Raw genomic sequence first — 21,699 nt, 5'->3', positions numbered from 1 at the left:
CCTGGATTGAAATGCTGCTAAAAGACTGTCAGTAAGAGCTGCTGATGAACAAAGGAGAGGCTCATCTGGGGGAGATGTAAAGCTGAGGCCAAGAGGATCAATATTAGGTCTGTGTGTCTTTTAACATCCTCATTAATGATCTGTAAGAGGGAGCAAGTGGTGTATATAGATTAATAAAATCTACAGATAACACTAAAGCCAGAGATGTCTTCAACAAAACTCAGCACACAGATGCAGTCTGAAAGACTTCACAGGTTCAGAAACATGGGCAAAGGACAAAAGAAATGGATGACACTCAAAAATAATCACTATATCTGTTTGTGTTAAAGTAGCCCAAGCCATGTGCCCCCCCCGAACCCTTCTCTTGGCACAGGAGGTGGAATGAGGCACAAGCATGTGGCCCATGTGTCTCCTGGGCAGCAAAACTCAATGTAGCTGCAGAGGGAGCAGTGCAAAGCCCATCCTGGCCAAGTGTGGGTCTCTGCCTGAAACACTGGATTTGATTCTAATCCTACCTGATTTAGAGAGACAAATTGGAAGGGGTCCAGTGCCAGCCTTGGGTAATGTGTGTGCCCTTGCCTAAGCCGTTAGGACAGCAACTTGCAGAAATTTGTGTTATTTAAGCCTGTGCCCATTTGTGCTGCAATCCTTGTGCTTAAAGCAGCACACATTTAAGTTGTTCGTGGGAGTATTGTTCCAGGGAGCCTTGAGACAACAAGTTTCTCAAGTATTCAAGTCTCAAAAAATGGAATACTTGTGGGCAATACTGGCCAAAGAAGCTGTGGATGCCCCTCAGAGTGTTCAAGGCCAGGTTGGATGGGACTCTGAGCACCCTGATCTCGTGGAAGGTGCCCTTGCCCAAGGCAGAGTTGCAATGAGATGATCTTCTAAGTCTCTTCCAACTCAAACCATTCTTTGATTCTATGAATACAATGAGAGAATAGCATGAGGAAGAAATACAGCTGGCCCTGCTGCCCTTGGGGTGCATTAGTGTGGGTCTCTGAAAATGGCCAGGGATTCTGGTTTGGATCACCTGAAATTGCCTGGGCATAGTACTAGAGGCTGCATGGCAGGAAACAGTCCTGGCTTGCAGGTGTGTGATGCTCAGTTATAAAAAGGTTCTGTTTTTCTCTTTTGAGTGCTTACAAATATCAATGTTTTAGCAAGGCCAAACAAATTCTCTCTAAAATCATGGGTAGCAGGTGCAGTGCATGGTGGTGACTGGCATGAAGTCTATTGTCTCTCCTACTTCTCTGTTTATGTCAGTCTGTAACTCTTTTTGCTCGTTATGCTTATCACACAGCTTTTAATAGTTACAGAATGTGTTTGAATTACGTTTGAAATTCAAATTTCACTCAAATAGACGCTTGTTCTTGAACCAGTGTTTGTGTCTGAGTAGTTGGGGGGAGGGGGCTGGTAGTATTTCTTACATATTGCATACACTCACCATGTTCTGTTCCATTGCAGCAGGAGTCAAAGGAAGAGAGTGGCTTGCAAAAGAAGAGAACAAAGCAGCTGGATGGAACAAAGTTTGCTGCTAAAAGAAAAATTGCACGTACGTCTCAACTGTGGGGCTGGGGAAGTTGTCTGGTGCTGAGCAGCTTCTGCTCTTTGTGTTAGAGATTATTTCCCTTGCAGAAAGGCTGTGACATGGCTGGGGATGCAGAAAAGACCCTTCACAGGGCTAAATTTTGCACTTCCAAAATACGCGTGCGAGGGTGTTGGTACCTCACCGCGTTCAAAGCTGTCTGAGGCTGATGTGAAAGCGCCGTCAGTCACAAACTGTGTCCCTGTCCAGGCCCCTCTGCTCCTGTCTGTCCCTGAAACATCACAGTGCTCTGACCCGACAGCTGCCGCTCAGGAAGGATCTGAGTCGCAGCTGACAGTTCTCTGAAATCATCAGCTCACAGTGTGGGGGCAGCCAGAGCACCAGCAGCGTTGGGCATCATAAGGAAGGGTGTTAAGGGATTTACTTGATGTAATTTTGCTGTTACATAAAGTGTTGGCGCACCCTTGTCACAGCACTGTATGCAGTTCTGGCCTCTGCATAGCAAGGACACAGTGGTGCATCCAGAGAAGGGCAGCACAAGTCATGGAGGGGTAGAACAGCTGCCTGGTGAGGAGAGTCTGGAAAGCTTAGGGCTGCTTTGTTAGGAGAGAACAGTGGGATCAAAGTTCCCATCGGGAAGGTAATGCCTCAGGTGAGCACAGAGCTGTTGTTTACCAGCTCCTGGGGTGTATCAGTGGAAATAGCAAAAAATAGATGGGTTTAAAATGGGTGAAGGACACTAATTCTTCACACAGCATGGGGTGAACTCCTGGATGTTTGTGTCACAGGAGGTTATGGAGGGATCAATATCAACAGCTTTAATAAGGGATTAAATGCATTCATGAACAATAAGTCTGTGAACAGATGCTAAAGGCTGGGATGTTCCTGCTCATATTCTGATGTACAGGCAGAAGGGCCCACTGAGCATGGCCACCATACCTCTGCTCCCTGTACAGCCCCACATGTTACAGCTGCCAGGCCCCAGAGGGTCCCCACTCGTGTTCCTGTGCTCTGCAGGCAGTGGTCCGTCCAGCACATAAAATTCAGAACTTTTTAGAATGGGAGAGATGCTGCCTCCTGCAAAACCCAAAGCAATCACTGAACAAAATGGAGCACACCAGTGCTCCGCAAGCAACAGCAGTTGGGCTTGTCAGTCCTCACAGGGCTTGTGTGAATTAAATTGTTTTTAATAGAGGCCTAAGGCCATAGCACAGAACAGCCCAGCTCTTTGTGGGAGCTGCAACCCACTGTGCGTGTCAGTGTTGAGCAAGTAAGATAGCAAAGTCAGAGATGGGAAAAGAGTTCTTTTTCTCATTCTTCTTTTTCTCCCAAAGGAAACAGAGCACCAAATTAAAGCTGAAACCCCCCCTTGGAGATGCCACTAAAATGTGACCAAGCATATGGTGCTAAGAGCAGGGATCTGCTGAAGTTGGATGTCCTCGTTGCATCATTGAACATGTAGGGTTTCAGGAGCTGGTGCTGTGCAAAAGGTGTTCAGCGTGCTCCAGAAAATCCACAGGAGACAGGGCCAGCTCTCCAGACATTGTGTAACAGAGGAGCTCTGATGTGTTTCTAGATGTTGAAATTATTAATAATAGTTTTTCTTTTCCTGGGGCACAAGCTGCCTTTTTTGTTGCTTAGTGTGCTCATCTGAGTTTGGGGGTGCCTGGCGCCGCGCGGTCGGAGAGCAGGGGCTTATTTAAGCACGTGTGATGGTGGGGCTGTTCTCATTTGTGGGAAGCTATAATTAGACTTTTGGTGTTTGCTTTTAGGCAAATTAAGATTTGAAGTAGTAATTATTTTTCCCAGTGTCTTTAAATAAATTCTTTGAATTGCGAGGCAAATTGGTCTTTTGTAAAGATTGGGTGCTTCTGGGTAGAGCAAGTTCTTTCTCCTCAAAACTGGAAAATTTCGGATATTGGCAGGCACTCGTTATAAAGCGTATCCTCCCTTTTTTGCTTTGTTGTGGTTTTATTCATTTTAACCTAGAGCCATAACTAAAATATATCTGTGACGTTTCATCCTGACAGGATAAATGGAAATACAAAACCTAAAGAAGTCTCTCTCTTTTTCCAGAGGAAGTCAGTGCTTTAAAGCACATTTGAATGTTTTTACTGTAATTGCACTTCGGATATGTAAAAATACTGAGATCCCGCATTTCTGTTATTTTTGAGTAAATCTCTTATTAGTAAGTGTTATAACTACAACTAGTGGGGTTTTGCATCTAATTCACTTTGCAAATGTCAAAATGGAACATAAATCGCTTTGCAAATTGCCGTATTAGCATTTAAAAAGGCTCTGAAATGGTTTAATTTGTTTAGGGCTGCCGTATCTTAAAAACAGTTTCTCTCTGACCCCTCCTTCCCATCTGCGGATCTCTTGGATGCCCTGGTCCCCAGAGAGGCGCTGGGATTTCCCGCCGCGTTGGGATGGACCTGTGATGAGAGGATTTTGGAGTGTGAGATTCCCAATGCCGGTGCTTCCCTCGGGAATGGGCTCCTGCAAGGCAGGCGAGTGATGAGTGTGAGCTGAGCATCGCTCCAGATGGAGAGGGGTCGTTTCTCCTGGGATCTGTGGAGCCCCCACCACAAGCTCTGAGCTCTCTCCCCAGCTCTGTTTGCACACAGTGGTCGGGGGGCTAACACAGCACTCTGGGTTTCTAATCATCATAAATTATGACGGCTGCAATCAGCATCAAGTTTAATAAAACACATGGTGCTGAGAAGTGATCAGTCCTGGAGCATGAAATACTGTCAGCTTCACTTAAAGCAGATCAGGTCTGCTGGAAGACATGAGCAGAGCTGCTCTTTGCTCTCCCCACAGTAATGCCAGGTGGATTTTAAACTCGAGTTTTCCCCATCTCCAGAGCACCTACTCAACTGGAACGGTGCACTAAGTGCATCTTGTTTGTCACTGGTTTCTTTGCCAGAGGCAGCATTTGTCTGGCACATTCCCTGTCCCCAGAGGGGAAATTGCTGTGCCAGGGAGGGAGAAGAAAACAAAATGTACAGCAGTAACTCGCCAAAAAATGTTTCTTTTTATTAAGCTTCATGGATGTTGATAGCCTGAACTGGCAAATGTTCAGGCCCCTGTTGAAGCACGTGGAAAGTCGTGTGTTGCAGGGTGCCGATCATGTGCACCAGTTTTCCTGCACATGTCTGAGTTTACAGGATCTAGCCTGATTGCTGCGATGGTTTAGGCAGGAAAACAAATCAGCATACACTTTCTGAATGCTTGGAAGGTGTTTAGTGTTATGGGAAAAGAAAAGACTGTATGTAGCACTAAGTGGTATGGTCTGGATGAGACGGTGGTGGTTGGTCAAAGGTTGGACTCAATCTCAGTGGTGTTTTCCAACCTAATTGACTCTGTGATATGCTGCTTAATGCTGCTGTTCTTGGGGCTGGGAGCTTTCTCCATACACTGGACTGTGCTTTCCATTAAAGAATGTTGTTTTTTTTTTTTTTTTTGCCCTGGTCCCTCCTGGCTGTAACATCATTGAGTGACTTTGTCCAAGGACAAAAGATCCCCACGAGCCCTGAAAGCGCTGCAGTCTGCTTTCCCTTCAACCCCTTTCTTAATTTTCAAAGGAATTACCCCCCACCCCACCCCAAACCAACAATCTGAAGCTAAGTGCTGTTGTAGTAGGACACATAAAGGAATCTGAAGGTAATCAGTCCAAAAATGCTTCAGAATCCTGGTTGGGTGGGGGAGCAGGAGGCTGCCATCATCCAGGAGCTGGGGGAAGGGCAGAGCTGTGCTCTGTGGATGCTCCTGCTTGCAGCAGTGCTGTCGTGGACAGGCTGCAGTATGGCCAGAGCACAGCTGCACTGCTGTGTCTGGGAGAGGATGGGATAGAAAATGGGAGCCTGCAAGTTGTGAATGCAGCTTTATCCAGGGCAACGCCTGTCTCTGGAGCTGGCTGCAGTGAAGGCATGTTTAGTGCCTGGGCAGCCTCCCTGCTCAAGTGGCATGTCTTAAAGATGTTGTAGCCGTCGGAGAGCGCGAGCCTTTGGTTCATGCATGAGATGGCGCATGCAGGATTCTGCCTGGAGGAGGGAGCGGGTTCTGAAGGAAATCTGTCAATTTGTTTCGAGTGAGAAGATGTATTTTTTCAGCTCCTGAGAGTGCTGTTGAGTTGTTTTTCAAGCTGCACTCCATTCTGCAGGCATTGTATATTTTAAGCAGAGTGAAAGTGTTGGATTGAATCTCAGTAAATAAGTGTTTTCCAAAGTAACTAACTGCTTTGTTTCTACATAGCCAGTCTAGACTTTTGGTTTGATTGGAGCGAGGAATATTTCAGGAATAAATTTTCTGCTGAAATAGCAGTTAAAACTGTAGGAAACCTGTTTCCCATGCATGACTGACTTAGTGATGCAGTAGAGTGGTGATGTGAGCAGAAGGGGGTTGTATGCATGTGAAATATCCTCTATAATACCACCAAGCAAGTAACATTATCCTCCACAGAGCTTTCCACCTGAGGCTCGGGGTGAAAAACATGTAGCTCTTTTTCTCTTGATAGGTCTCCTGTGGTGTTGCAGGTATCTGTGTCAGAAGACAGTGAGTTGTACTGCTCAGTTAGTAAAAAAGTCTCTTAAAGATGTGTTGTTTACCCTGCTTTGCTGCTGAGCCTAGCCAATACAAAAATGAGCACACTTCAAAAATCTGTCCTTTTCCTCTCTCCTTGAACATGCATTCTGCAGCTGCAGTATGTGTTGTTTGATGGCAAATAGAATGTCATGTTGCAGTTAATATACTCGGGGAATGGGAGCTTAGATTGCTGTAGAAACCTGAGGTGAAGTTCCTGACCTGAGTTACCTTTCTCATTTAGTGTTGCCTGCTCCAGTTTTGTTGACACCTTTTCAGGACAGCTGAGGTTTAGATGATTTTCTCTGCATTCCTCCTGGGAAGGTGGGGCTCTCACCCATTTCTTCCTACATGCTGGATATTCACTGAGTGTTTACATACACCTGCAGCTGTGACTTGACATTATCCTGTTTCTTCTGCTGTAGAGATGACTGAAGAGGAACAATTTGCACTGGCCCTGAAAATGAGTGAGCAAGAGGCTAGACAAGTGAACTGTCAGGAAGAGGAAGAGGAGGAGCTCTTGAGGAAGGCCATTGCTGAGAGCCTTAGTGTAAGTGCACTTCTGTGAAGAGGCTCACCAGCGTTCTTTAGCAACGTTGCTGTCTGTGCTTGCTTTACCATGCTGCAAAAGAAAGTTTTACTGGGGGACATAGATATTCCCAGCACAAACTGGAATGACAGCAGCTGCAGAGTAGTTGCTTTGTACTGTTCCTAGTGAGAGGAACATGAAGTCTAACCCCAGCTGTCCCTATTTTGGGGTACCGAGTTCTGATTTGGGATAGGGGGATCTGCAGTCCATGGCATGGCTGCCAGTGTGCTGGGGGAGCCCTTGGTTGTGCTGTGCTGATAGAGAATACATCTGTAGGAGAGTGAACCTTTTGTTTTTCAGAGCTGTCAGCCCTCAGACTCGTCGACTGCATCTCCTCATCTGTCAGTGGAAGCACTAGATTCACAGGGCCAAAGCCAGCCTGCTGAGAAAGAAGGCTCTGAGCTCCTGGGAGGCCTGGCATTCTGCCCTGACACCCCTCCCTCTGACTGCAGCTCCCACTCACAGAGCTCCAGAGCTGATGGGAATGGACAGATGGATGTCGCCCGGAGCCCCTTGGTAGTGTTGAGGAGGTTGAGCCAGGAAATCGTTGAAAGCTCACTAGTATCCAGCATAATCGTGTCTCCGGGGAAGGGCCAGCCTGTGACAAGGTCAAGTGAAAAGTCTTCCTCACCAGCAAAAAGTGATTCGAGTAACATGTTACCCAGCACTCTGGGAGGGGACTTCATGTCTTTGAGTCCCACCTTTGGCAAGGTGGCTTCAGGAGGCTCCTGGCGACTCACACCTCGGAGACTGTTCAACAGCCCCTCCAGCTCTTCTGAAGCAGCTGGCCATGAACCAAAAGAGCAGCTCCTGCCCTGCACTGGCCATTCTGCAGGAGAAGATGGTGCTGGGAGCTCAGCCACTCCACTCTGGAAGAGCAGGACCACAGAACAGTGTGCCAGCCCCAGGGGGAGTGGTGGAGGAGCAGGTACCAAACACAGCTCACAGCCTGGGCACACTGCCAAGGGCTGTGTTTCCACAGAGCAAGCAGAGCAGAATGAGGGGTCTGGCAGTATCCCAGATCTTTGCATGCTGACTGTGGAGGAGAAGCACAAACAGGAGGAGGCAAGAAACACAGTGCACTATTACTGGGGCATCCCCTTCTGCCCCAAAGGGGTGGACCCCAACCAGTACACCAAAGTCATCTTGTGTCAGCTGGAGGTTTACCAGAAGAGCCTGAAGCAGGCTCAGAGGCAGCTGTTGCATAAGAAGGAGTTTGGTAACCCGGTTGTGCCCAGTCCTTCCTTGAGCCACAATGAGCTTGGGAAAGGAGAAGAGATAGGCAGGGAGAATGGGGTTGCTGATGGTACAGAAGATGGAGACACAGAGGGACAAGAGTCTGAAAACATCACCTGGCTCCACCCTTCAAAGAGGAGGGAGGCAGAGAGTCCAGGGCACAGCCTGGAAGAAGAGAAGAACTCCACATCTGATGATGAACCGACCACCAGCTACTGCCAGGTAAGAGCTTTGTCACTGAGCAGAGGTTGAGCAGCCATGCCCTTCTGTCCTTTTTATGGTTCAGTCCCTTCTGCAAAGCAGGCACTGCTATTTAATGCCCCTCTTAAATTTAGGGACTTCCTCCCCCAGCCACACAGGTTACTGTGGGAAGGAGAGAATGTACAGGCTGACACCCAGCTCTCACAAGACAGGGGCCGTTGAGCAGCCTGGCAGTCATCATTAATGCTCCAGAGAGCGACACATCCAACTGATCCTTCTCAGAAGGGTGCAGCCTGGCAGTGTGCCAAGGCAGAGGACACAGAGGTGATGCTGACCACTACCAGCTCTGGTTTGTAAACCTGTGGCTGTGTGGGGAGCTCTTGGTTTCTCTTTGCAGACAGGGATGTGGGTTTGTCCTTGCAGCACAGCCTTTCTTGTTTGTTCCTCCATGCTTATCTGCATCCATAAGTGCTTCACTTTTGGAAGCGCTCTTCTCCCTCGTGGCTGGGAGAGTCTCTGTGTGGTCACAGGCATCTTCTGCCTGCCCTGGTGATCTTTCACCACAGTGGTGCTTCCTGTCCTTGTCCTGGTGTTGGGCACCTTCTCTCAGGCTCGGGTGTGTTAGACACTAGGTGTCAGCCTCTGTCTCTGTCAGGGCTCTCCTGCTGGAGCGGAAGGCAGCTTTCTGTCACTGCTAAGTTTAAACAGATTGCTAGTCAGATGAAGTATTTATTACTGCTGTATTTTAGGTTTGTGTCAGCCTTTTCCAACCCTCATTTTTCATAATGACTTCACTCCCGGATCATTGTATAACTTTATCTTCTCTATGACTGAAGCCTTGGCTCTGTTGTTCCTGTTTTCAAGTGTATTTGATCATTTACCCTGGTGTTAGAAAGATACTTAACTTGTTTTGTGATATTTATATTCTGTCTTGTAATATTGAACACTTAGGAAAAACGTCATGTCTGCATTTTCTGGTTGCAGAAAAAGAGCAGAGCAGCCTGTGCTGAAATGTGACTTTTTATGACAGTGCTTTGGCTCGGGTTTAGCAGATGGAGATTTAAGCAAGCCTTAGAGGTGATCTGCAGAGGAAAGGAACTGACTTGTGCCCTTTTTCATTTCCTTAGGATAGATACAAAAGACCTGAGAGGTTCTTAAAGCAAACTGCACTTTTTTTTCTGTAGCTTTTCCTCTGGAAATGAAGGTGTCATTATGCTGGAAGATTGGGGTGACTAGAGGTCTTTGGATGTGTACTCTAAAGCCCTTGGGAAGCTACAGCAGCTGGGAAGGGCATGAACTTTTAATCAGTACTGAAAATTGTGTGGTATTTTTTAAAATATTATCTGTTTAATGCTAATACCTAATTAATTCTTGGGGAGAAAAGAGGTTTTAGTGGTGCTGAGTGGTAACTTGTAACCTACTCCTCTTGACCATGGGAGCTTCTGATATTTTCAAGGTGAAAAAATAAAGGAGGGGGAGCAGATTTTACAATTTCAACCCTAGCCCAAAATTTGCCAGTCTTTTATTTACACGAGAGAAAATATTTTCTAAATGCCTTTTCATCTGCTTTATCACACCCAGCATGAGAGGCAGCTCCTTTCTCTCGCCTCTCTGTGCAGTCGCACACTGAGGCCAGAGCAGGTGATTTACTTGCAAAATCAATATGTTTGATGTTTGCTTGTGCCTTGTCTCCATTTTTTTTTCCCTCTATCAAATACAATTCCACTGGCAGTGACAAAGGAGGGGCCCAGAGCTGTCATGTCTCCACCTTGCTGCATCTCTTGGAGACCCTTTGCTGCCTGTGCTGCCCTGGGGCTCCCCCAGTGCCATCAGGGCTGCTCTGCTGGTGGGGCTGGTGGGAGATCTTGGGCTGTGCTGAGTGTAGAAACCATCCTTGAGGACTTAAAACTGTCCTTGAAAAAGGACATGGCCTCATGCCACGTGTGAAATGAAGGTGCAAACGATGTGCTTGAGGAAGGCTGCCTGTACTCCTGCCCTGAAACCCTCACCTGCAATGGGCACAGACTTTCCACCCTGGCAGCAGTCAACTCCTTCCACTGCCTCCTACAGCCAGGGGTTGTTTGCACAGAGCAAATCCTGGTTGTCAGGAGATCTCACAGCCTCTGAACCTGCACTAACAAACTTCAGTGCTAATAGAATCAATTTTTTCAGAGCCTTTCAGATAAGGTTAGGGAACTCTTGGTGTTTAAAAGATTCAGAGGGAAAAGATCCAATTCTGGAGATTTAGAGTCTGGTGACCTGAATTAGTGCCATATTTTATAACAGATGTACATGGGAAAACAGAAACATGGATGAGTGTTCGTGACCAGGGCAGAGGCGTTGTTAAGAAATGCACAATTCGGGACAAAGATAAATAAAAGAGGAGGTGTAGTATTTTATGTTAATGATGAGCTAGGCTGTAAAGAAGTAAAGAAAGTGTAGATAAAATGGGATACTTGGGGGTTGGAGTCATGTTAGGGAAATTTGACAGGAGAGGCCTTGATTTGGAACTTGCTGGGGAAGTATATCCAGGAGTGGAGCTGATAGAAGTTGAAACCTTTTGGTAGAAATCAAGCTCACAGCATTTGATAGACTCAAGGAAGGGGGAGGAAAACTCCTTGGGTTTCTTTGAGACCTAGCATGAGAAATTGTAGGCCTGACTGCAAGGACTGCTAATAAACCGTTGTAATTCCACCTGATTAGAGGATGGCAAGTGTAGCGTGTACACTGCAGAAGAAGAAAGGGATCTGGGTAATGACTGGCATGTTAGCCTGACCTCAGCAGTGCATGAGGCTTTTGAACAAATTTTAAAGGAAAGAATAAGTGGAGTCGTAGAGTTAAATGAAAAACGGGATAAAATGCACACAGATTTTCCAGCTGTAGATTGTGCAGGTTAATCTGTTCCCCTCCTTAGATGGGACAGCTGATTTCCCAGGCAAGAAAAATGCAACAGATTTTATCTCTAGGAAATTTCAGAGAAGTGCTTCTCATGGTCAGGCATCAGCTGTACCAGTTGATCAGGTCATTCTGGCTCAGGAAAATCAATTTTAAAGTGGAGTAGGTGAGGGCTGCTAGGGTACTTGGGGGAGTGTAGGGGACACTAAAAACTTTGGGTTGTTTCAAGCTCAGCACAGGTAGAGGTGGAGAAAAGCTATGGTTGCTGCTTACAAATACATTAAGGTGGATGCTGAGAGCAGGCAGAGAGCATGGAAGATGATGGCAATGTTGGGAGGAGTGGATGGGCACGGACTGTCCAGGAACATGTCTAGGCAGCAAGGTAACAAAAAGTACTGCCAGGCTTTATTGCATTGCCAAAAGCAGGGATGGAGAGAAAAAGCTGACTCGTTCCGGATGGATACTGAGCAGTTTTCAGATAAAAATATACAGCAGACTGGCTGCAATGTCATGGACAGAACCCAATGACCCAGCAGACCCCAGTCAGCTGTGCACATTGTTTTATATAACACCAGAATTTCCCTTTCCAGCCCTCCCAGGTACTGCCTGCAGAGGATGTGCCTGAAGATGGGGAACCCATGCAAATTGTGCAAAGGTGAGTAGGGTGATCAGAGTGTGGGGCTCACAGGTTCTCTCTAGTGATATGGGCTCTTTCACTCTCCCTGGAGTATTTTGGGGTGCAGTCCCCCCACAGCTTGATGGAAAGGCTGGCTGCAGTCCCTGCTGTTAAGTATCCCTGGAAATAGATGACTTTGGAGCAGCACGGGAGAGGAGGGGCATAGCTGAGGAGAAGGGATCAGTTGCTGTTGTTACTTTATAAGATGTGCAAGGTGCATTATTGTACAAGTTGAAGGAGTTGCTCCTTGCCCTCTGATCTCCTGTGACATGGTGCAGTAGAGCCATGGGGAGCTGGAGGTGAGTTACAGCCATGCCATCACTTGTCTGTCGGGGAAGACGCGCAGGCAGCACGGGGAAGGGTTTACTGGATTTCTGTGTGTATTTTTATGTTCTTGCCTTGCTGCTGAAGAGGAAAGCAGGGAGGAGGAAGCCAGACGGCACTGCCTATCAGCCAAAGATAGAGTGCAGTGCTCCAGAAAAGCCACTTCAGCAGATGACAGGTGTGGGGCAAGTCAACATGATTTTCTTCAGATTTAAGCCTACTCCTCTTTTCCTTTTTTTTCCCCTCTCCTTCCTGTGGGATGCAATTCCGCATCAAAGGCTATGGAGAAGAAGGACAAATGGGAGAGGATTCAGGGAGCAAGTTACAAGAAAGGCCAGATAATGTCATGTTTTTAATTTGTTGGGTTTTATAATTTAAACCTGCTTTGGAACAAAACTGCCAACTTTCCTCTGATCTAACAGCATTTGGCCTGAGCAGTTAATATCAATATGCAGACTATGAAAATCCTTCCTGCTTGCACCTTTCTAACAAGCTTAAAACCTGCCTTGGGGAGCAGGAGGAACCTGCAGCTGCTGCTGAGGCTGAGGCTGATGAGCCTGTGACAGCTGAGCTCTGAGCTTGCGTGGAAGGCAGCGAGGTGTGTGCTCTGCAGCGCTGGCCTCCCGCCTGCTTAGGGCCTGAGAGCCCCGGCTGTGGAGCATATAGAAGGACAGGGACCTCTTTTTCTTTGGTGGAGCTGGTGGGGTTAGTCTGGGACACTCCCCAAGCTGCCCAGGAGCTCCTGGCTGCCTGCTTTGGGGTGGGATGCACCTGGATGTGTTGGCCCCTCCTCGAGCAGCTGGAACATCAGCAAGGCAAGAAATGGCTGCAGTTCTTTGCAGTTTTGTGCACATTAAGTGTTGCCATCTGGCTCCTGGTAATTTGCCAGCGCAGGCCTCTCTTGGGTATGGCTCAGGCACCCCAACTGGCTGGCCTCAGCAGCACTTAATAGGAAAACATGGTTCTGAGCTGTCTGGAGGGAGTGGAGCAGTTCAGGAAGTGCCAGTCCTGTGAAGAAATTGCTTTGCTTTCTGTGGGCTGCTCTCCCCGCTTGTTCCACGCTTTGTACAGAGCATGGAAGATTGGGGTTTTAATAAATGATTATAGGCTTTGTTACCAGGAGATAGTTGGTGTAGCAAGAAATGTGGTTTGACTTCAAATTGATTAGCCCATTTTATAAATGTCATAGCAAGTTGTTTTGTGTGAGTTCTTTTGAAGAGAGCCCTGATGTTAGACACAGAGTAAAACACGCTCAGCCTGGATTCATAACAAATGCTTTGAGATGCTTTATTTAGAGAGAAAAGCCACTTGTGATTTCCTATCAGAATTTTGTTATTTATCATAAATCAGCAGTGGCTGTTCTCTCTTCTCTAAGGCCTGTGGTTGAGCTTAATAAATCTTGTGTTTGTCAGTGCGGGGATTCATGTTTTTAAAGTGTGTTCTTGCATACTTGATCAGACTAATCAGAGAGCCACGCAAGGCGCAGAGTGTGTCAGCATGGGTGCCAGACTTACTCAGCAATGCCTGTCTGTGTCAGAAAGACACTGTGCAGTGAGGTGGGAGAACAAAAAAAAAAAAGGATTGTGCAGTGAGGTGGGAGGAAAAAAATAAAAAAGGAGGAATCCGAAGGTCAAAATGAGAGGAGCAGTGCTGGGTGCTGCTCCAAGGAACCACCACACTAATGCTGTAAGGACTTTGCAGCAGGAAAATGCCTTGTGTCACATCCATGCTGCTTCTGGCAGCACAGGGATCAGGGAGAAAATGAGCAGTGTGAGGAGGGAGAGGATAATGTGGGATAAAGCAGGTCTGTCTTTCCTCTGTGAGGATTTCCTTCCCCAGCCAGAAAGAGGCACAGTGCTGGTACCTGCACAACTCCCACAGAGAGTCCCACAATTGTGAGCAGGTATTTTCACTCCCTTGACAAGAGATAATGACCCTTTCTGCCTTTCTAGTAGAAAAAAATGTTCCCTCTGGGGCTTTTGCTTAGGATGGCATTTTAGACCCATATTTTGCTGCTATCCTGGTCATTTCTGGCTGTCAAATATTGACCACTTGGAAATTATGGCATCATCTGCTGTTCTGAACTGTGTGAGAATGGCAGGTGTGGCCCTCACTCCTACTGGGTTGGAGATTCATGTTATATTTATGTTTTGAACAGCATCTCCACAATGACCCCACTTGGCAGTAAAAGGAACCCAGATACTGCCACAGAAAACTCTGCAGAAGAAGAGATCTCTGTTTGCCCAGGTAAGAGGCACTTGAGACTGTTATGAATTTTGTACCAAAAGTTACACACTTAGGAAATTCAGAGAAAAGAGAATTTTCAAGTTATTTCAACAAAATGAGATTTCTTTCCCCTCTCCATTTTTCAAGGCTAAAATTATTCAGGTAATTTAGTTTGAGCTCCTAGTTTTGGACCCATTTCCTCTAAGGCAGTTCTGTGACAGGGATTGCTGGAGACTTGCTGAACAGACACCTGGATGTGCATTGGATATGGAGGGATCTCTCAAAATAAAGTGTCTCTGCAATGCAATCAAATTTTCAGATTTCTCAGTGTGAAGATAATGTGCAAAGCGTGAGAGCTGAAATAATTTTTGTCTTACATTAATTAAACATGTTTGGGACTAAGGAGTTTTTCTTCCTTGGTCTCTCCTACCATGTTTGAGATTTTCTGGTCCAGGGTTTTAAGGGAGAAAAATAATGAAGAGGCTGCTCCTGTTCATGAGCAGCTGTAGCAGGATAGGTCATGGTGGTGCTTGGAGGCATATTTTGTTGCTAACAAAGATGTGGAGGTCTAAAGAAGGTGTGACTGTGAGACAGAGCATGGAATGGGAGCTCTGCTTGTCTTGATGTGAAAGCAGCTCTATTCTTGCTTTGTCTCCGTCCCAGCAAGTGTCCCACACACTTTCCCTGTGTCTAATCTCACTCCCCATGAAGCTGCACAGCTGCAGTGCCTTTATCCTCACACTACCATGCTGTGACTTTAACCCCTCATCTGGCTGTGTTGTTGCACTTTGTCTGATAACATTTGTGGCAAGTCTTAAGAATGTCTTGAAACTGTGAAAACTCTTAAAAAGCGTTAAGGACTAAGCTACATCAACAAGTGAAGAGATAGTTGGGGGCTGCAAACCTTTGCTCATGGAGGTGTTTTTCTGCAGAGACACAGCCAAGCCCACTGGAAGCTGTTGAGGAGAGAGAAGAGCTCTGTTCAGACAGCAGAGGTGCACCTATGCAGGTAAAAGAGCTTGAAATTGAAGGGTCCTGTTTCCAATCCTACCTTTTAGACCTTATTTCAGCTGAGCTGTGCTGGCATTTCCCTTTGGGTAGCTGGAAGCTTGGACTTCTGTTTGGATCCTCACACACAGTTCCCTCTTTGCTTTTCTCTACTGCTTCATATCTCCAGTCCCTTTTGGCTGGGGACTGCCTGCAGCTGCTTCTGAAGCCTTTCAGTCCTATAGCTGGAGAGCTGTTATCAATTCCAGCCCGTTCTTTTATATCCCAGTGCTGCTGAGCTGGAGGATGCCATCAGTGTGGGTGGCAGTGCTCTTGCTTGCCCATGCTCAGGGGCACAAGCTGTGATGCTCAGCAATGCAGAGGGACCCCAGGAGCTCTGAGGGGAGTCCAAGTAAACCTCAGTCACTTGTGCTGTCATCTGCTTTTCCCTGTTACAGTGCTCTGAACTCCAGTTTGCTCTCCACAGACTATATCCAAGAGGCTAAGAGGAGAGCTTAACCCAGAGATCAGACTGGTATAAAGATGTGCTTGAAGTGTTGAGGGCTGGTGGGGGTTTTCAGGCCAAGCAGAGTGTCCTGAGTCTGGCAATCTTGAGTTTTGTGCAGTAATAGTTAATAGCAAGTCAGTGGCAGGGCTATCCTCTTACCTCTTGCTGCAGATGTTGCTGTGTGCAGCCCCTTTCCCTGTGTTGTCACACCTGCACAGCAATTGCTTTGCAGCTGTCACTGTACCAACATCTGACTTCAGTTCCTGCTTCTGATAAAACTCCCTTTGTCTATTAATTTAGAGAGCGATATCAAAGGGGTTGCCAAGTACTCCTCTGGTGCAGGGTACATGAATACAGAATCATACAGCTCTTGACAAGAGGATTCATTTGTGGAAAGCTCATTCTGGGAGTTTGCAGCTTGTACAGCACGTCTGCAGTTCCAATGTCTCATTCTCACAGGCCTCTTAATAAACCATCTTCTGCTCTCGTGTGCCTTTCATTCTGCAGGTATCTCCAAGCACTGCTCAGCCAATTAGGGACTGCAGCAAGGAGAGAGGCAGTCCTGAGCTGGCCACCAAAGCACATTTGTGACCCATTTGGCTGTGGCCAGGGCACTGCCCTGTCCCCATGTGCATTGCAGAGGGTGCCCTGTGTCTCACACATCTGCCTGGGTAACACCAGGTGGTGGGGAGCAGGTTCCTAGGGATTGTTTGACATCATTATGGTTGGCAGCAGGTCCCAGACCAGAGCCTGCAGCCCTCCAGGAAAACAGCAGAAACAGCTACCATGGCATCAGTGGTTTGCAGGAGCCAAGCAGAGAGCACTGGGACTGACTTCTTCCTAGCAGATGCTGAGCCAGGACACAGGAGTCTTGTTGAGCTCAGCCTCTAGCATTGCTCTTGGCTGGCTCTTGGCTGCAAGTACTATGTCTTGTAGGCAATTTCCTCTGCTAAAAAGCAGAGGCAACTGTCTCTGGCTCTGACAGGGGTGATTGGTTCTGCAGTTGAGGTTTTCCAGACTGTTACAGCAAGGTTTTGTACAAGCAGTCTTTTGTTACAGAATGTTGCATTTCCATTTAAAATTAGTAATTTACCGCTGAATGTAGGCGGGCAGGGTGTGCAGAATTGGTGATCTCCTAAGATTGCTTTAAAAAAGGCAGCTAGAAGGAGCAGTGCCTGCTGCTTTTCCCATCATATTTTTTATGTGTGTTGTCTGTGTAGCACAGGTTTGATCTGATCATTCATATTTGACACATCTTGTGTTTTATGGCTCTTGAGTGTGATGCCCCACAGTGAGGACTTCACAAGATGTAATGACACTGAGATGTGAGAGAGGGGTACGAGTGTTAATGCTGTTAAGTGATGTACTTCAGCAGCCTGTGTTTGGCTGGAGGAACTCTTGTGGCAACTCCTCTGCAGAAATTTAGGGCAGAGAGCCTCCCTGGGAATGAGGGATGTTCCTGGGGCTTGCCGTTGTAGCCTTTCAGCTGGTGTTGGGGAGAAATGCGTTTTGAGAGTCAGAATCTCAGTTTGAGTCCCAGTCCTGCAATTTTTGTCATAGGTCCTCTGAGTCAACAAAGCACCTCCTTCCCTTTAGGACATAAAAATCAGGATCAGATCTTCATTTGGGAAAGGAAGTAATAAACCGAGTAATACAGCAAAGCGCTCCAGTGGCACGGAGCATCTTGGCTGACCCCAATTACTGCTTCCCTGAAATGATACTGTTGGAGGGAAGCAGACAGCAGTTTTGCTGCACACTGTCCACATGTCACTGCTTAGCTATAAGGACAGAAACCTCTCCCATATTATTTTTCTATAGGTTTCTCTACATGATTAATATTTAAATAGCTTTTCTTAATCATTGCGGGGAGGGGAAGGTTTTTTTCTTAAATGTGGTAAAATCTTACAGCAAGCCTGACTAGGCAGAGATGCAGTTCTGAGTGAGATGGCTGCAGTCTGCTGCATTTGGGAATGTCAGAGGTGTAGGGAGCAGGCTGGCTCTCTGGGGGTTGGTAGTGGAGCACCTTTGCAGCTGTGTGACCAATGCAGAAAGAGAGTGTCCATAAGTGGTAGTGGCACCCCGAGAACGTACACGAGCTGTGACATTCTGCCTGGCGAAAAGCCTCTGCTAGTAATTTTGTGTGACACAGGTTTTTAATGGTATTCCCTCTCTCCTTGATCGGTGTCCCCTCTCATGACTGCTCCAGTCACCTCCTCTATAAAGGAGGAGCTTCAAGTGATCTCTCCAGGGCTCCTAACACCACAGCAGCCTCCTTTCATCCTGGGGGAGCTGTGTTCCCAGACAATGCTGCCTGTGTAGCATGGATCATGTCCAGAAACTGATGAGCACAAGTCAGGTGTTGAACTCTTGCTTTGCCCCATGAATTTTCCATCAGTTTCGCTTCTGAGATTTCCTGATTAATGGAAGCTTTGCCGTTTTTCCACTTTAGTGCAGGTGATGTTTGCCTTAAACGGTGTGCATGACTGTGCAGGGAGTTTCACCATGATTCAGAAGGACATGTTGCCTTTGCAAGAAAAATTAGTTATTAGTGCAGTGTAGTTCATTTAGCCAGTGGTGTTATTTCTGAGCACTATGTGATGAAGGAAGAGTAAAACTTATAAAGAAAATCTGAGTCTGTGTGAAGGTGAGTAGCTACCAGACAGCATGGAGCTCTGCACCTAAGCAAAGTAAAAGAAACAGTGCTGTCTGGCTAATTTTTCTTCTTCTTCCTTAGGTTGGTGGGGTTGAAGATGCTGGCAGGACTGTGTCTGAGTGCAGTCCTGCAGCTGCTGCCTGTGTGTCGTGCCCTCTGTGTGACCACAGCTTCCCAGCTGAGGAGATCGAGGTGCACGCCATGTACTGCGACGGCGCGGCGGGACCGCAGCCTGCCCAGGACACTCCAGGTCTGCCAAGTGCTGCTTCCATGTGTTTGCTCCTCGTGCTCGCCCCCCTTCCCTGTTGTTACTTGGCAGGCAGGTGCTGCAGTCTTGTCTCTCTCAGGATATTTGGAGTATTGGGAGGTTTGTTCATTCTGCCTTGTTCCATCTCCACGCTGCCCCAGAGAGCGTTATTGGAAGCTCTGGTATTTCCAGCACCTCCTGCACAGAGATATCATTTCTGATTGACTTCACACAATAATTCACCACATTATCAGCTCCTGAATGTTACCCCAGGATCTAGTCCTGGATGCTTCAAGCAGTACTTGTAAGATTTGTCTATTGTGTGCTTTGTTGAGGACCTGCAGAGAATGTGGCAGTGAAAGAAAATGGAAGGCTTGAGCCATGTGGGCAGTTGTCCTTCAGGGCTGTTGAGAGGGGAGAATGTTCTGTACTACTACAGGAACGGCCTGTGCTCTGCATGAAGTCTGACATTTGTATGTGCAAAAATGGCCTGTTTGGGTGGCAGAGACTGCAGAAAAGTTTCCCTCTTGTTTCACTAAAATTGCAAAATGATAACTATCAGTCTAGGGGTGTGGATTTTTCTCCTTCATGTGAAGAGAGAGGCATAGAAGCACAGTCAGAACGCCCATATTAATCCTCTTTTTATTCTTTTTCATATCAGTTTTCCATAGCCAACCTTTGTAGAGCTTAAGTGAACAAATACACTAGTTGGTTATCAACATATTCAGTAAGTTATGTTTTAGCTGCTGCTTGAAATGTAAAATCTGTGTTAGCACAATGTCAGGTAATATCAAAGTAGTAGCTTGTAATAAGATTAACTTTTCAGGCTGTGAATATATAATTTTCAGTTACATACTGGCTTGCTAAATGCAGCCTAAATCTATGATGTTTGAGCAAATCATAGCTAGAACAAGAACTGTAACTTCTGCATTCCTCTAGCAGGAGGAAGTTTCACCATGTAATCTTAATGCAGAGTTGATGTAGTTTTAAAATAAAAGGTTCCTGCTATGCTAAATCTTTTGGGATGTGACATGGGTCCTGTCAAGATAACAGGAGCCAGAGTAAAGGCTGATACAGGCTGGTGCTTAATTTTGGTGGAAGGTTCTCTCTCTGCAGGCACAGCCCAGCTACTGATGCAAAGCATTTGGCTCAGGCAAATCACAAATTATCATAGTTCCTCTCCCATCCTCGAGACTGATAAAGGTCCTATTTGTGTTACAAAATGGAGCAGAATTTCTAGTGTGCCTTTTAGCAGGAATGTCTTTGGCCTTGTGGTATTCTGGTCCCTGGTGTGGCTGGACTGTGAGTGTATCCATTGATCCTGGGGAATCCCGACTGTGATCAGGAAAAGGCTTTGAAGTCTTTGGCAGTGCAAGGGAATTTGTTCTTTTCTTTGGCGTTGGCTTTCAGCAGGACAGAGCTCAAGGCTGGCCTCTCCATTCTGCTTCCAGGCTGGTCTCCTTGGGGATGTTTGTAAGGGTAGTTATTTTGGAATTGCTACTCTGCTGTTCTGGCTTGTTCAGAACAATCCTCCTGTAAGGAAACCAGCCTGGAATAAAAGGAATTTTGCTCTGTAATAATGGCTGTAAGCAGAGCAATGGGTCTGGGACAAAATCACAGTAATTTGAGTTTTCTATTGCCAGTTATTCTAGTATTTTCCCTGTAGAGACCAGGCTCTATTAGCCATAACAGTCTAAGACACCTGTGTTCTTTGCACCCAGACTCTTTGCAGTACCATGGGCTTCCCAGGCTTGGGCAGAATCCTGCCTGCCTGTGGGGCTCTGGCTCGTGGGGCACCTCAGGCCAGTTTCCAACAGCTGTTGGAAGGCAAATGCACCCAGAGGGCTCTCAGGTGCTGGGCCAGTCTGTGGGATTTGGGTTGAATAGGCAGAGATGATGTTCAGCTCTGAGCAGAGGCCAGACAGTAGCCTGGCACAGCTGTGCAGGTACAAAAGGACTCTGTTTCCAGGGCTGTTACCTTGGCATCCACCACTAGCACAACATCCACAGGTAAAGCTAATGCATGGGGAGAAAAAAGATGTGAGAGAATTGTCTTCTGAAGCAAATGCCAGCTCCTGTGTGGGTCCAGAGGCTGTTCTCTACTGCTGCTGCACTGTGTGCTCTTGGCTGGCTGCTGACTTCCTCAGGAGCACAGCAACAGCCTTGTGTGAGAGGAAGTCAAAGCTCTGCCCTCTAAGCCGTGCCCTGATCTGTTAAGAAAAAATGGCTTCAGTTTTCCTTTGGTGCTCTGGATCAGGGGTTCTTAGTCTGTCTTCAGATTTATTAATTAGACTTACTCCTGATGTCTCTGGAATTGCGGTCCTGCAAACTATAGCTGTCAGTGGTTTTCATTTTAATACTACAAAAGGATGGGGTCTTGCTCATTTTACTTCTCTTCTTCCTTCTTATAATCATGCACCAAAGTGTCTCAGTCTTAGGTCTCAGGAGGCCAGCTCAGTCTGGCTGATATCTAAGGGCAGGTTTTCAAATGAGCAGCTGGGCAAGATGAGCTACAGTTGCTTCCCCTACGTACATGGTCAACCTGGCTGGATGCCCAGACCACCACGTACCTGGGCAGCATGAAAATCTTATCATGAATTTCCACTTTCCTGTGATCTGAGTAAATAAAAAGAAGAGCCTGATGCTGTACCAGGCTGGGGAGGGCTGAGGCCCTGGGTTTCCAGCTCAGTGACTGCTGTTAATTCCAAGTGAATGAATGGAGCTGTGGAATTTCTGTGCCAGCTCCCTCTTTCTTCATGCACTCAACTGAAGGGGCTCACTTGTGTGAGAGGGCTCTGCTGGAGTCACCACATCTGTCTCCCACTGCTGCTGCCAGTGCAGGGATCCACTGGTCTCAGTCTGGAAGGGAGTCTTGGCTGCAGCTGAGTACAGCAAATACTCCTGGGCTTTGTGACATACTCAATGTCTCTCACCCTCCATCTACACCCATCCAGCATTCTCAGTTCCCAAGCGAGCCCAGGAAAATGAGGATTTGGTATATCCCTTCCTCCCAAAGGCTCAAAT

General features: G+C 46.9%; 1 protein-coding gene across 8 annotated transcripts in view; it reads left to right on the top strand.

The window, feature by feature from the left end:
* Window positions 1-21,699, top strand: part of UIMC1 (ubiquitin interaction motif containing 1) — a 39,741-nt gene that overhangs the window by 11,241 nt on the left and 6,801 nt on the right. For 7 of the 8 annotated variants that reach the window (XM_071443521.1, XM_071443523.1, XM_071443524.1 and 4 more), the window contains exons 3-9: window positions 1,468-1,555; window positions 6,559-6,683; window positions 7,023-8,180; window positions 11,645-11,709; window positions 14,213-14,301; window positions 15,213-15,289; window positions 18,510-18,678. In XM_071443521.1, coding sequence (XP_071299622.1) covers window positions 1,468-1,555; window positions 6,559-6,683; window positions 7,023-8,180; window positions 11,645-11,709; window positions 14,213-14,301; window positions 15,213-15,289; window positions 18,510-18,678 — 1,771 coding nt within the window. The remainder of the gene's footprint in view (window positions 1-1,467; window positions 1,556-6,558; window positions 6,684-7,022; window positions 8,181-11,644; window positions 11,710-14,212; window positions 14,302-15,212; window positions 15,290-18,509; window positions 18,679-21,699) is intronic. The other variant, XM_071443522.1, reaches the window with a different exon arrangement.

Source organism: Agelaius tricolor, unplaced genomic scaffold (genome assembly GCF_023055355.1).
Source record: "Agelaius tricolor isolate 1412-34295 unplaced genomic scaffold, bAgeTri1.0.p SCAF_18, whole genome shotgun sequence".
Lineage (NCBI taxonomy): Eukaryota > Metazoa > Chordata > Aves > Passeriformes > Icteridae > Agelaius > Agelaius tricolor.
Note: the sequence above shows the minus strand (reverse complement) of the source record. Positions and strands in the feature narration are given on the sequence as shown.